The sequence below is a fragment of the Tyto alba genome, unplaced genomic scaffold (assembly GCF_018691265.1).
Source record: "Tyto alba isolate M040663 unplaced genomic scaffold, T.alba_DEE_v4.0 Super-Scaffold_20000042, whole genome shotgun sequence".
NCBI classification, from domain to species: domain Eukaryota; kingdom Metazoa; phylum Chordata; class Aves; order Strigiformes; family Tytonidae; genus Tyto; species Tyto alba.
Genome location: NW_024881293.1, coordinates 7645827 through 7661606, shown reverse-complemented (window position 1 = coordinate 7661606; position 15780 = coordinate 7645827). Strand labels below are relative to the sequence as shown.

Genomic DNA, 15780 nt, shown 5'->3' with positions numbered 1-15780 from the left:
AGACTATCTAGAAAGCCATTGATAGGTATTTGCTAGAAATTCAGAGCTACTGAAATTCCAGTAATTCATTGTCTCTAAAACAGTCTCTCACAGCTTCTCCAAGAGAACATTCTTTAAGATACCAGACGTGTTGGAAAATTATGCGGAGATGTCCCTGACTCAGTGCAGTGCAAAAATCATGGTAGTTCACTATACTAAAAACTATTGATTCAACTTCCGCTTAGATCCTTCATACAACAGACTTTCTGATTACAGAAGCATATACATTCAGTTGCCCACTAAATTGGGTCAAGGTCAGTAGAATGCAATGTCAGACAAATAGCTATTAGCAGTGCAAAAAACCTTAACAGATATGGAAGAATACTGGATATTTTATTAGTACCAGTTATTGGAGGATATTGGATATTTTACTAGATAGTATTTATTAGAGACAACGTAACCAGAGGAGGAAACGTGACTGAGCTTCAGATCAAAAAGTATAGCAAAAAGGCAATCTTTGTACCTTGTGTCTGCATGTTATGTAACATCAGAAGGTACCTGGTGTAATGTCTTTTTCTATGAATCTATGACGTATTTCTGGAGCTCTTTTCAATTTACCAAATGGACTGTGTAGTATCTCTCAGTAGAGTGGAAACAAACCAGCTGCTGAAGTATTTACAATCTCTCCTATTTGGTTTCATGTTAAATCTCCAGCAGCTCCATCCTTTTTCTTTTAGAAAAAAATATATTTTCATTTCTTACCTTAAACATTTGCTTGACTTTTTGTCGGGGTAGGTTCACATTCAGTTTGTGCATTAGCTGGAGCACTTCACTAATACTTAGACTACCATCACCATTTTTATCTGCCTCATCAAATGTCTGCTTCAACCACATTGAACAGGAGTTAAGGAACAGCAAGTAATATTAAGGGATATTACTGAACATTACGTACATATGATTTTTCATGTTACAAAAGTCTGTATATGAGAGTGGGGATGAAAGAAAGTTCAAGGCAATATATAACTATACTCATATTATTTCAGTAACAGTTTCTAGACTTGCTATGCTCAACGTGCAAGACATGCTATTTACCCATACTACAGGACAGAAGAACTAACTTCTGAGCAAAATGCAATGCTGCATCACACTTTGTCCTGTATAACCAAATGAAATGGACAATTAGCAAATGAAATGAAAATACACAGGGAGTAACAGATGAAAGAACATGCCTGTATGTTTTTCAGTCCACTCCAGTCATCTCCAAATCTTGCCCCTTGCACAGAACAATTCTCTTCAAGGATTCCTCTGTCTCTGGAAACAGGGAATATAATGAGAACTGCTTTGAAGCTTTGAGCCTAGTGCCTACTTTTAGCAAAAAAAGTACTTAAAGGAATCCCTATGCTATTGATAGTTCCCCACCAGTGGGAAATACTCTCTGATAGTATAAGGATATTGGTCTCTGGTCCTTTGGCGCTTTGAGAGGCTGTCTTCATCACTGATCCCTGCCATCAGATATTTCAGCCCTGTGATCCAGGTGCGTGCTTCCTCTCCACTGGAAGATACCAGGTCAAGAGATTCCATGTGGTCTCCATAGTAGATGCTGAAGCAGCAGTTGGGATCAAAACTACCATCGGCATAGCGCTGAAAGATTTCTGATTGTTTCCCCTCGCAAACCTCCTGAATAGAGTCGATAGAAACTAGAATGACAGAAGCATGTGGTTCATTAATGATTGTGTGAATGCCCTAGGCCAGACAGGATGCACTTATCCTGTAAAGAAAGGGCCCAAACCTCACACTGCAAGGTCCCCAGTTCACACAGGTTTTGCCTGCAACTCACTTACAACATACTACATTACTGCAACCTGCATATCTAACAATAGCAACTTAATCTTCATAAACTATCAATTATAAAATCATTTCCTGCTCTTTAAATTCAAGGACAACTTTCTTCTTAAACACCTGTGAATGAGCCAATTCCTTCATGATCATTTGTTTCTAAGAGGGCAAGACCCTGGGAGGAATCAGAAGGGTTCTGTGGCTGACACTCACTTTTGGCTTTCTCATTCTTTCGAGAGGGTCTCCAGCGAATACATGACTTGTGCTCATCCAAGTAATAGAAGCGGACCAACCCTTTGGTACTGCCACGGAGTTTGATCATTTGGGTACCAGTTTGCATGGAACTCATACATCTTTCCACTGAAGAGAGAAATAAAGTGATATCAGTAAATCAGACTTTGCTGGCATTTCAGGCAACTGCTAAATTAACAGTTCAAGTCAGAGGGCAATATTTCCTGTACTGTCTAATAGAAGAGGTCAGTTTATATGGTCAAAAAGTCAGAAAGATTCTTAGCAACTATGGACTTACCTGTAAATGTGAAAGTTCTCATTCCTGTATTAATCGGTATGAAACATAAATATGTTGGAATTAGCACAAGGTACATACCTTTCCTTAAGACCATCTTGAATGCTTAATTTGAGCTCCTACAGTATGTAAAACTTATGCTGGACACAGTATGAAATTTCACCTGGAAGTCTGGATCTTTGGCAGCAAAAACTAGCATATTTCCAACCATTTCAGGAAAATTATTTTCATTATGGTCCACATGGTGTAATTTCAACAAGTTGTTTTTACATTTCTCTTTGTAAATTCTGAAGTTCCTCTCAGCAGTACCAATGCTTAGAAATACCATGGCTTCTTATGAAGCAGTTTAGTTTGCATTCTGTCTATTCAGAATCCAATTAAAAAAAAAAAAAAACAACACCAAAAAAACCTACCCAACTTAGTCATCAGAAGTATTCTAGGAACCCTAAAAATAATTCAAAGGCTTTTATGTACAAACGACTTAAGAGTTAAACCATTTTCACAGCCTTAAAAATTAACAGCAAGAAGGTGATTAGAATCCAGTTTGTGACAGCAAAGATGAAACCAGCTTCAAAAGCTACATTTTTATAAAGATGTCTACAGTTACGGTCAACAACAGAGTAATTTTATCCAACACCAGTCAGAGAAATGTATAACCAAACAAAAATCCTAACAAGTAGAAGGAGGAATTATTTTCATTTGCCTTCTCTAATATAAATAGCATTTTGCTTGATTAAAAAGATTCCAAAATTTTCTTCTTGGGAAGAAGCTAAAAGAACAATACTGAGCAGGTATTGTTTGCACTGATCAACGTTTTGTGTAAGGCACTCAGATACTAAAAGGATAAGTATGAATAAAAAACTATCAGTGGTTTTTTTTGTGTTCTGTAACATATGAGTAAATCTAAACATTTGCATCAAGGTGGATCCGAAATATCAGTTAAATATAGTTCTTTATGACTGAAGTTAGAAAAAACATTGAATCCTAACAAAGCTGGATTTGTAGCCCATAACTTGGTGCTACGGAAGACCTGTGATTTCCTCACAAGCACCTTAACTTCAGAAACTCAATTCTACAAACACTTACCAGATAAACTGCTCCCAGCATAAGAACAATGCTTATAAGCAGACTCAGAAAAACACCTCTCCCTACAAAAGCAGTTACAAGATTAGGACCTAAAATGCCTGGTGGATCTATGTAATTATATTTTAGCACTCAGTCCTAATTCATAAACATTCAGCCACCATTTGCCAATACCCATGACTGATGAAACTGAAAGCACATTAAAAACACACTAATAAGTAAAGTATAATAGAACTACTAGCAGTACACTTATTTGGGGGAATTTAGCTGAACTAATAGTGTTCACCTTCTGATCACACTCTAAATCAAACAACTATCAAGGACACGGACACGAAGCTGTTCGAGCGGGGGGGCCAGAGGAGGCCATGAGGATGCTCAGGGGGCTGGAGCAGCTCCCCTGGGAGGCCAGGCTGAGAGAGTTGGGGGGGTTCAGCCTGGAGAAGAGAAGGCTCCGGGGAGACCTTCGAGCGGCCTCCCAGGGCTTAAAGGGGGGGACAGGAAAGGTGGGCGGGTACTTTTTACAAGGACAGGTGGTGATAGGACAAGGGGTAATGGCTTTAAACTGAAAAAGGGCAGATTTAGATGAGATCTAAGGCAGAAATTGTTCCCTGTGGGGGGGGTGAGGCGCTGGCCCAGGGTGCCCAGAGGAGCTGTGGCTGCCCCCTCCCTGGAAGGGTTCAAGGCCAGGTTGGATGGGCTGGGAGCACCCTGGGCTGGGGGAAGGGAGCCCTGCCTGGGGCAGGAGGTGGCACTGGAGGGGCTGTCAGGTCCTTTCCAACCCGGACTGTTGTACAATCCTATGAAGCTTCTTTAGTAAAAATACAACATGTTTATAGTGACAGAACAACACTAGGACTTCTGCAAACCACAAAAGAGCTTTATAGCCTGAATGTTTACTCCTCTCCAGAAGGAAGAACGCCCATTCTCACCACATAGAGAGCCATCTAAAAGGGACTGCATGTCTGCTGTTTGCATCACACTTTTATTTGCCATCCAGGACAAAGAAAATAGTGAGCTGTGGAAATAGTCATTCTAGGAAGTTGATAGGGAGTATCAGGTTTCCCTCCTACTGCTTCTATGGATTAAGTCACTGATCCTACAAATTTGCTTCTAGATGTCGTAGCAAGAACCTAACAAGAACCTAACAGATTTTTCTTCTTTCAAATCACTTAAAACCACATTTCCCTAGGAGGAGGCATTTCACCTGCATTGTACTTTGACTCCAGGCCCTTAAAACATGTTCCCCTCCCAGGGATTTGGCTGCATTACAGGCAGTGCAGCCAGTGGCCTTCAAAGAAAGTCTCAGAAGCTCCCTCAAAGAGCCCTGCTCTGCCTCAGCAGGCCTCCTCCCCTTTCCTTGGGGACTGCTGTTAAAGGAGGCTCTGGCATGTGAAGCCCCTGGGAGCAAGGTTGGGGCCAGGCCTATGCCTGCCCAAACAGGAGGCATTCTTTTGAAATTCAGATGTTGCAAGGAACTAAGCTTGACAGCATTAATGCAAACTGTTAGCAACTGGCTATGTCCCAAGAATGAATGCAAACTCTCATAATTTCTGCCAGGTCTCTCATTTAATTCCCATAATGACAGAGTCTGTGACTTAATTTTCCTGTGGCTTTTCTGCCTGATCTGTTTAAGAAAAATTAAAATGATTACCATGTCCAATGTATTTTTTAATTTTTTTTCTCAGACGTAGAGATGAGAAGTGTAAATTACTACTCAGATTCTAGATGGAAGAATGAAAACTAATACATATAATACATACTCTAGGGAGTACGGATTTATAAATACAAGGCAACTCTGAAGTCAGGCTCCTCTTTTATCAGTCTGTACATACAGATTACAGATGAAACACTGACCAAACTAAAACATTCGTTCCATGTATTCCAAAATGCATCAAAACCAACACAATTCTTTGAGGTGATTCAAGTCTACCTCTCAAGCAAAAGCAAAACCACCCAAGAATAGCAAGGTAGAGTAAAAAGAAATGGAAAATGTCATTGACATTCCTGTGCTTTAAGAGCTCATATTCAGACACATTCAATTAAATTACTCAGGAAAAGAAGGTTCAAAAAAATAGATTAATTTGAAAGCAGATCACTCATAGTAACACAGGAAAAATTAAATTTATAGCCACAGTTCTGAAGAGTACATTGTTTATGTTAATGAAATATTTATGGAGAGAAGGTGTTAAATTAATAACAAGATAATCCCTCACATAACACCTCCTTTCTTAAAGCTGATTCCTTGGCTTCAATCACAAATGTCCTTAAATTAAATCAATGTGGTCAGCAGGTATTGGTCATAAAAGCAAATGCTGTGGTACAGCTCACAAGCATTACTGGAATTCACTACAAATCAAATCCAAAGTGGATTCAAACTGAGTTCAACCATCTCCCAGACACTGCAATCTTTTCATTATCTGCTTTCATTACAATTCAGAAGAAAGATAAATGCTTCTCAAATTTCCTGTGAGATAAGGCTGAAGTTTTCTTCTTGGTTAAATAACATTTTGCACTTCAGTAGTACCTTTTTGCAGTATTCAGTTGAGGTTCAGCTCTCGATCTAATGAGTTGCCTCAATTTGCTTCTGGACAAAATACAGTCATGGAGAGAAGACTGATTTCTGTACTGCAGCAAAAAGTAATGTCATAGCAGAGCAGGAATCAGAAATGTAGAACACTTAGTTCCATTCTCATGTTCTTGCAAAGCAATGCTAGACTCACACAGTGAAAAGACTCAAGGTGATTTTTCATAGCAGCATTTATAGTTACTATAAAAAGTTTTAAAGTAACAATAAATAGCAAAATTACACAAATCATAAATCCCTACAATTTGTCCTGATATAAGGAAAAAAAAAAAAAAAGAGCCCAATTTCATCCTTATTTTTAGAAAGATGTTCTAATGTCTGTTAATTAATTATTTATGGTTCAGTAGCATTATTGTCCTTTCGGAGTTTCTGGGTTTGATGTAAATGTGTGAACAAGTAGGAGTATTTTATCATGTGAGGATGAAAAGAAGTTAGAAAGATTGAGTCATTGAGTATTTTTATACATGGACCAGCTTTGTCAAAAGACTCACGTCCAGAGTTCAATATGACTCCAGGTTATGTCAGACAGCTTTGGCCCCAGCCTGTCTCGTTAGAAAAGTCAGGCGGCCAGCATCACACAGCTCTGCCGAGTCCTGCCTGTTAACAGATTCTGCCAAGATGCATCTGGATTGTATGCTTCAAACCAACCGCTCTTCTAAATACTATAAGGAGAGGAAAATAGATTTCTGAGGCTTATTTCACTTCAGGGCCTCCAGAAGATGCAACATGTTTGTGAGCCTACAGGAACCCCTCCAGTACACGTGCACTATAAGGTCAAGCTGTTCCCTTAAAGTTTTAGCAAACCAAAACAGCTTTCCCACATGCAAACAGAAGAGTCCCACACTTGTCACACATTCAGCACTGTAAATCCATTGAAGAGATAATAATTACTATGGTTTTTAAAAGTCTCACTGGAAATGGTTTTACAGCTATAACTGGCTCATCAATAGATAAACCAAAGAACTGACTAACTCCAACTATTCCTGCCAGAAATATCAATTTCAGTTTAGACAGGAGGCATCAAAAAATTTTAAAAATCAATATATAAAAATAATAATATAAAAGCATATAAAATATGAAATATATATATAATCTATCCAGTACAGTGTGGTGGGAATTCTGTTCAGCTGAGAAGTCTTGGAATTGGAAGATATTTTGAAAATTCTGCATATGAACTATACAACTGATTTCTGTGAGCTTGTGGAATCTCCATGACAGTTCATTATACCTCTCTCCTAATAAAGGCTCCCAGAATGTCACTTCTGACCCTGAAGACATTCACTCAAGTAACAGTCTTATCAGAGAAGATTTAACACTAACTCTTAGCTATAGCATCCTGGTTTTGCTCTTTATACAGGCACCTATGCGAATAGAATACATTAGTAGTAATTCCTACCTGACACATTGCCTTATGAATCAAATTAATTGTTATTAAAAACAATTTCTGTTACATAGACAATTTAGTATCCTGTGGTTCATAACAGAGGCAAACCGTCTTTTTTTATTTATATATTTTTAGTCATTAAACTTGTATTCATTTATTGTGGCATATTTAAAGAACAGTCTTTTGCTTACAACATGAATTCATTGAGGGAGATACTGGTTGAATTTTCTGTTACATAAAAATTGAACTGCTCTTACTGGCTGGATTTGCTTCACACACACACACAGAAACCCCCCAAACCAAATTAAAAAACCCAATCAAATGGAAAAAAAAACCCAACAAACAACAAAACAACCAAAAAAATCCAAAACACGCAACCAAAACCCACAAAACATGGAAAAGGAGACTAGCATGATCAAGAGTTAACCTAAGGTATTTTCTGTCTACAATGTTCATTGATCAGGTAAAGCAGGTGGATTGCATCATTATGCCAGGATCCAATTAAAAAAAAGGCCACATCCAACTTCATTAATTTTCATTTGTTTCATTTTGCATTCCTACAGCCTTGTGAGCAGGTCCTACTCACCTTCTAAACCAACCATCTTATAACTAATGCAAGAACTTTCTCCCCTTCATTTGCTCTCTCTGACTCAAGTCTCACTAAATTTCAGGACTCTCTACTATTCTTTTAATTGGCAATTAAAAACAATCTTTAAGTATCTTTGAAAAAAAAAAAAATATTCTGTATAATTCTGCCAGCAACGGTCGGGACACTGTTTGCTGCACACAAAAGAAAACACATGACTGAATCTGTCCTTAAAGCGCACAACCTCTAATAAATGAGATGTTAATGGGAGAAGAGAAGCTCTTAACCCTGTGGAAATTAGGGTGCTTAATTCTAGGTCAGTCTGTCAGCTCTCCATCTCTCATTTAAGACTCCATCAGCCATCTGGATACAGAGAAATGCAGAAGCAGAGTAGGATGGCATTACTGGACCTCTGCAAAAATGTCCATTAGTTTCTAAGCCATCTATGCCTCCAACTTTCTTGTTTAAAAAAATATCTTTGACTGGTGAAGCTGACAGATGAGTAGGACCAAAAAGTGCTTCCGAGGCAACAGGTGGTTCTGGTCAAGGCCACTGCAGATTTCCTTACTGGACACGAGTGGCTCAAGAAGACTGCTATTAAAATGCATTTACTAGCAGGAAACATCTTGTTTCTCTAGCCATTTCCAACTAGGTTTGCTGGCTTTATTACTTATTTAAAAGAAAGGCTGCTATAAAGCAAAAAGGGACCCTTCTCAAATAGCTAATGAAGCTTAAGAACTTTGCCACTGTGTATCAGTATTCAGGAAAAAACCTCCTAAGGGTCCAGGGACCTACTATGAAAGAAGACAACAGAGATACTTCTAAATATTCCCTTACAAGGACTGAAAACTACAAATATTGCATGAAAAATAAAAGAGTTAGGAGGTGTGCAAATTCTGTCAGACAACAAACCTACCTTACTGTGCGTATGGAGAGGGAAGTTGATTCTATCTATGCAACAGAAAATTTCAGAAGTTCTGCACATATCAAAATGTACAACTTTGTACTTGTTTTTCCAGAAGAATGTAGAGGAATCAGTAATGAAATTCTAACTGAGAGGTTCTTGAAGACCAAAAGAATTACACAAGCAACCATGCAAAATAACACAGGACTAGGACTGTGTCTCAAGTTCTTCCTTCTTTTCCATTTCCCCACACTACTGCTAGGCAAAATTGTCAATAAATAAGATTTAAACATGAAAGTTTTCAAGATGATACTGTCTTGTTCAATTAAGTGGCAGGTATTCAGCCTGCATCTTACCAATATGGCCGATTTTCCATCTCGGAGAAGCTACGATGCTGCCACCAACCCAGAAAAACTCTTCAGCCAGACGGGCCACTGAGAACTTATTTTGAAGCAAGGGAGTTTTTGAGGCATCCATATCTGAGATAAAGGGCAGCTTCAGAATTGAATACAAGCACTGATAGCCTGAGTAGATATCAAGATTCTGTAGTACACATTTTCAATGTAAGAGCATACAAGTATTACCAGGAAAAAAAAAAGATAATCGGTGATTTCCAAAATCCAGTGGTATTTTTCAGGTTGTTACAGAGTAGTTTCACAGTAAATTTAGGCCTCCTCCCCTGTCCAGATTTAGAATATTAAAATCCCAACCAAATCCTTTTTATTCTATGTGACGTACCTATGTGTCTATTTTTGAGGATTGGATGGGTTTCAGTTCAACTTTTTAAAGAAGCCACATGATGGACACAGAGAGAGCCGTGAGGCAAGATGGCATGTAAGTGAATCCATTTCTGGACAGAAGGGCCTCCTGGTGATATTCTTTTTCCTTTGCTACTTTACCAGCTGCTAAGCATCCACCAAGACATTACAGCAATTTACAGTTGTTGGCTTCTCCATGCCGCTTCCTCCTTCTGGCAGCAATTCCTACATAGGGACACCCCTTTTATATATTTGATTACTAACAGATTTGCAAGTCCCACTCTTCCTGAGGGCTCTACTTGCTCTTCAAAACCAACCAACAATATCCATTGCAGTAAATAAGTGCAAAGTTAATAGTACAGTCCATTCCCCTCTCTGCCCTCCTGAGACACCCTTGCCTTTCACTGTGAATCTGTCCAGATGCTTAAGCTCTTCAGCCTCTTTCCAGGTCTGAAAAAAAAACAGAATAATCACACTTTCTTCTCCTACAGCTCTTCAATATATCATTGCACCAGTCTTCATCTTTTCTCAGAAAGTTCTCTTCAGTATTTTAATGGACATGACTGATAAAAGAACAAACATTTCTCTCTAGGCAGACCATATCTCTCTAGATAGAATGCAAACACAGCAACACATTTGCTTCAAATCCTAAATCCATCATACGCACTAATCCTAAAGCTGTGGTTCTGCCCTATCCAGTCAAGGGATTTAGGCGATACGTTACAGCTGTAGGGAGGGGAAAAAAAAAAAAAAAAAAAAGGTTTTAAAAAAAGTGCCTTCTTTTTCTTCACCTATGTTAGCAACATCTTTCCATCTCAGAACAGATTTAGGAATGTCTTTGCAAACTGACTCAACCCCATAGAAGACGCTTGCTTAGGACACAAGCCCAGCAGCTACGCTGTACAGAACAAATGCATACACAGAAACCAGGAACAGTGAGGGTGCCTGAAAACTGACAGAGATAAAAGCAGGTAAGGATTAATTTTTAAAAAGCACTAAATCACTACCCCATTCCATTTGAAATGCATCCATTAAACTACAAATACAGAAATCTGTCATTTATGTTATCACAACCTCTTAATCTACATTAAGTTTTAACTACAATATACAATTGCTCTTGTCATCTGTAATCCGGACAAGGAGCGTTGTATACTTCTAGCTTGATGAGCTAAACACAAATTGCTTATTTAAAAACACATTCATTAAGTGCTTCCTACTCCTCCTTTCATAGTTTGAAAATGCTTTAGAGTAGTTAATTCTAAAGATGATTCACTCTCAATTAGTAGTTGTTTATTTCACCACTTATGACCAGAGTTCTTATATTAGGCCAAACTCAGAGTTTAACCACAGATTGATTCCAAAGAAAAAACAAACTGGGTCTGAGTTGAGGGTCAGCGGTGGCAATAATGCTACGTACACTCTTGTCACATTCTGCTATTTATTCAACACTTCAGCAATAGCCTTCCATTCTCCTAAAGCCTCTTTCAAGAGTAATTTAATGAGGTGACTGCAAACTAATTGTCATCAGAGGAGGATAACTTCTGTAAAATTCTAAGTGTATATCCATACAACAGAAAACTGCTACACAGAAGGCAAGAACCCATGAAGTATTGTTCTAAAGATCCCAACTCTTTTTGCAGATGAAGCAAGATCTAGCATGGGCCAGAATGACACCTGAGAAATGTGAGCTTAATTACCTGCTGTACCGCATGCTTCTCTGAATTTCTTAAATCAGTAAACAACTTTGTGGGTAATTTCCATGATACAGAAATAACATCTTAAATGGGGAAAATAACACTGTTGTACCTCACAAGGGAGGAGATACAATTAAACTTTAAGGCTCTCGGTTATGAGGAGACAGAATTAAGGTAAACTTTTGCAATAAACCGAAAGTATTGCAGTTGTTTAGCTCCTTTCTTTTTTTTTTTTTTTCTCTTGAAGCACTAATCAGAAGGATTCCCTGCAGTCTTACAGGTTGCACATGCAACAAAATCTCAGTAGCTGGCACTCTGTGTGCTAGGCATCAAAAGGAACTCCTTTTAAAATTCAAAAATTAATTCTGCAAGGACATCCTAGATTCTGCATTAACCATTTATGTGTTATCAACCTGGGGGCAAAGGGAAGGGAGGAGTGAAACATAACTCCTATTGCAGCACTGCCCAAGATATTAGTTTCGCAGTTCAGAATTCGAGTTCTGCACAAGCAGGACTCTGAATGTGTATTTGATTTTATTCGCATACAGAGAAATGCCAGTGATTTACGGTACCTGAAAAGAAGAACTATTTAAATGTTCAAGTTAGATTTGTAATCCAAAACCCACCCAAAGAAGGTTAATTTAAAACTTTTAAATTGGCACTAACAATCCATCCTTCAGGCCTCCTGAAAGGATGATCACATAAACAGAGACAAGTAAAATCTTTCAAAAAGCCCCTCTATTTACTGATTACAATGGATACTAGGTAACAGTGTGGGGAAGCAACAGGAAATAATAAAGGGTTAAATGTGACATAACCCCTCTCTCAACAATTAGGCATACTGAGCTGAGTACTAAGGATATAAGCCTATTGAAACGGGTTTCTATTCTTGCCTCACTTGACATCCTCAGAAAAATCTTGCTCACCTGACACAACATGAAGATTAAAGACTTCTTTCCATGGCACTTCAGAAACTTATTATTCTCCAAGTGTAACAAAGGCTTTTCATGCCACAAAAAGATTCAAAACTCAACAATGTTGGAGTCTGCAGGCTGGCCTGTGGCTTAGCTGCAAGTGGAACTGAGAACACTTGACAAACAATGCTAGAGTATCAAAAGCCTTGCAAAATAAGAAATTCACTTTGAGAATGGCAGAAAAGCCAGACTCCATCATACAGAGAAAAAGTATCTTGCAGAAGATATAGGAGCACAAGACACATATGGTTTGGAAGAACAGAAAAGTGAGCAAAATGGAGATCCTCCTGAGACAAATGGGTTTATCATTAACGCAATCCATCAGTATGGATGGATTCCTTCCCAACATGCATACTTTACTGTTGAGGGAAGGGAAAAGTGTTAAAAATTATTTAATACACAGGGAAACAGTTATAGCCCTCAAAGTAGAAAAGACAAAACTAAAAATTTCAATGCAGGGAATTTCAATATATAGGCCAGACTCTGATCTCTCTTTTGTCTTCTGCACATCAGGACTGAAGCATTACACAAAACAAAGAAGCAACACAAGGTAAATTAGGCTCACAGGTTAGCAAGAAGCTTGCGCATATCATGTAACAGCATGCAGACACAATTTCTATACTTTCTATACTTCAACTACAGTTGAAGATGTCACTGAAAAGACTTCAGGTGTACTTAATAAACTGATTTTCAATGTTCAATATATGGATCACCAGAAACATTAAATATTACAGGCCTGATACTGTAACTGAGCTGTAAATCTGAGAGGATTAGACTTGTAACTTCACAGCTATGCATTCCATTTATCCTTGCATGAACACACTACAGACCCAGTTTGCTAGATTAACAACCTAACCTCATAGAAGAGACTGATTCTAAAATACCTAGAAACACACAGGCAGCAAATAGTGATACAGTGATATACATACTAACTTTAATACAGGTATTGCTATTTCCCACTTCCCATCCAGGGGAATCTTGCTCCTAATGGCTGTAGAATAAAAAGAAAACTATTGCCAACCCACAACACAATTCATAAAATAAAAGGAGGAAACAAAAATGTTGATGTCATCTGGCACACTGCCATTTATGTGTACACTCTCTCTCACTTTTATCCTCCCCATTGCACTTTCTGCTGTAAACACCAGTCAAAACACCCTGGAAAAAACTGTAGAAATTACAGTTACAGCCTCATCTTAGATATTCCAGCCTAAGATCTTCATATGTGTTAGTAAGGCTGTTACTGTCTTCTGAAGTACTAAATGCTGAGATATTTCCAAGGGAAATAACCAAAGCAAAGGAATCTTGCTGAAATGCGTATCACCAAATACAGTTTAGAAATACATGTGAATTACGGTAAAGGTTGGTTCAAAACCCAACATATAAGCACGAACACGAACAGCAGGAGCACAGAAAGCCTGACCTGAACCACAGTCATGATGCTCATTTGCTGATTCTAAATGTGTGATTTACATTTCTTCCCTTTCCCCCAGAAATGCTGCTTCCTGGAGGTCTAAAGCATCATGATCTATGCAGCAAGGCCTGTCACCTCATTTTTCAGTTTCTCCTCTGCTGGAGCCATTTGCCTTTGGGTTTCCATGGCACTTTGTGTTCTTTTACTGCTATCTGTCTGCATGTAACAGCTGCCTATGTTTCTGGTATGACCTCCTCCCAAGAAGACGCTCCATGCAGACGGAGCGCAGACAACATCTGTCATATTTTCTATTTTTATCTGACAACTAAAAAATTCTGCATTAGTTATATTAAGAATTTACTAAAACAATCCCTTTCAGATGGTTCTGTTAACTTCCAAGGAAGGCAAAAATTAAGATATGTGGGGAGTTATAACCATATTTCCTGCATTCATTCACTTGCCTGTTCACAAGTTCAGAAAGGTCAGAGCACCGTCTGGACCACGACATTATCCCAACTGTATATAAACTGCCTTTTCTGTAATTCCAACATAACTCCACTGCACTGACCTTTGACATGGACACAGACAGAGCTATAGCCTGCTACAGACTGCTAGACCATCTGGACAGCAACTCTAAGCGCAGTAATCCACACTCAAGATTAAAGTCACATATCTTGTGCTGACAAGTGGAATCCAGCTTATTTACAAGCTTCTGTTTCTCACCCACCATGCTCCAGAGCTTAATATTCCTGCAGTGGCTCAGAATATATTCAAGTTATTCAGTTTGACTGAAATGCATCTGTCTTCAATATGCATCAATTTACAAGGCCACTAATTCCACTGGGAGAAACACCAGTGGCTGTAACATAGCATGTCCTGGTGCATCCTTTTGATATTGGAATTCACAATGGGTAAGCCCTGAGAGAGCTGCTTTAGTTAAACAACCACAAATATGAGTATCTCCAGGGCTTTCCAAAACTGTTTAGAAAGTTGCATTATTAAAATGAACCGATCCTGAAATCCCTTAAATTACTTCATTCACAGGAAGGAATATTCGTGAAACTGAGACCCATTAGCAACAACAGCACTAACATAATGACTACAATTAGCCTGCCTCCTTCCACAATGTTTAGTTCTCTTGAGCTCATCTGAAAAGAATGATGCAATTATTTTAATTAAACAAGAATAGGCTTTGTGTTTTGAGCCTTTGAGTAGGTTTTGCATTAAGGAAGACTGTTTCTTTAATAAACATATTAAGATTTTTATGTCATGTTTTATCAGTGAAACTGTAGAAATGTTATTAACCCATTGTCACTTAGATTGTGCACCATTTTTCAGCTATTTCTATAGTTTTTGTCTTCAATGATTAAAATATAACAACAATAGCTTACTAATGAACTCTGGTGCTAGTTTTAGCAAAGGAAATTCAATTTCCAAGATATCTTTAGTAAAAAGGATTTAAAAGCTATTTGAACTTTTTTTTTTTTTCCCTGCAGAACTGTAATAACGAAATTTTGTTAACTGTAGAAAAATGTCAGCATAAAATAAAGGTTTTAAGGCTATAAATGTTGCTCTAAGGTCACCTTGTTTCCAACCTCTGACTTGTACAAGAAAATGTCCCTACACACCTAATTGAAGTAAGATCTTAAACTCTTTACATTTAAAGATCTTTCAGCACTTTACCATCTGTTCGGTGACATGGGTTATAAACATTGAAAGGGAGATTAAGGCAGGTTGGGAGGGAAGAAATCCATCAATATGATTGAACGCCTTCTATGAAAACTTCCCTAAGAATTCAAGAATCCAAGGCAAAATTGGTACAGGAAAACAAGACAGATTGAAAGACATTCAGAAAAGACATCTGCTACTGAAATACATCACCATAAACTGATTTTACCTCAAACTTCGCTTTCATATTTGGGGTGACTTTTAATATATTCCACCTGTAAAAGATTCAGAACTCTTCTAGACCTTCCTTTTGTGCCATGTACATTTTAAAATATGTGACAGACTCCTTATTTCTTCAAATATACACCAGTTTCATGAAACGGAAAAAAT

General features: G+C 38.1%; 1 protein-coding gene across 1 annotated transcript in view; it reads right to left on the bottom strand.

Annotated features, from left to right (window-relative positions):
* Window positions 1-15780, bottom strand: part of PLCH2 (phospholipase C eta 2) — a 119083-nt gene that overhangs the window by 41279 nt on the left and 62024 nt on the right. The window contains 3 exon segments of the mRNA XM_033007776.2: window positions 742-871; window positions 1433-1676; window positions 2029-2175. Of these exon segments, the coding sequence (XP_032863667.2) occupies window positions 742-871; window positions 1433-1676; window positions 2029-2175 (521 nt within the window).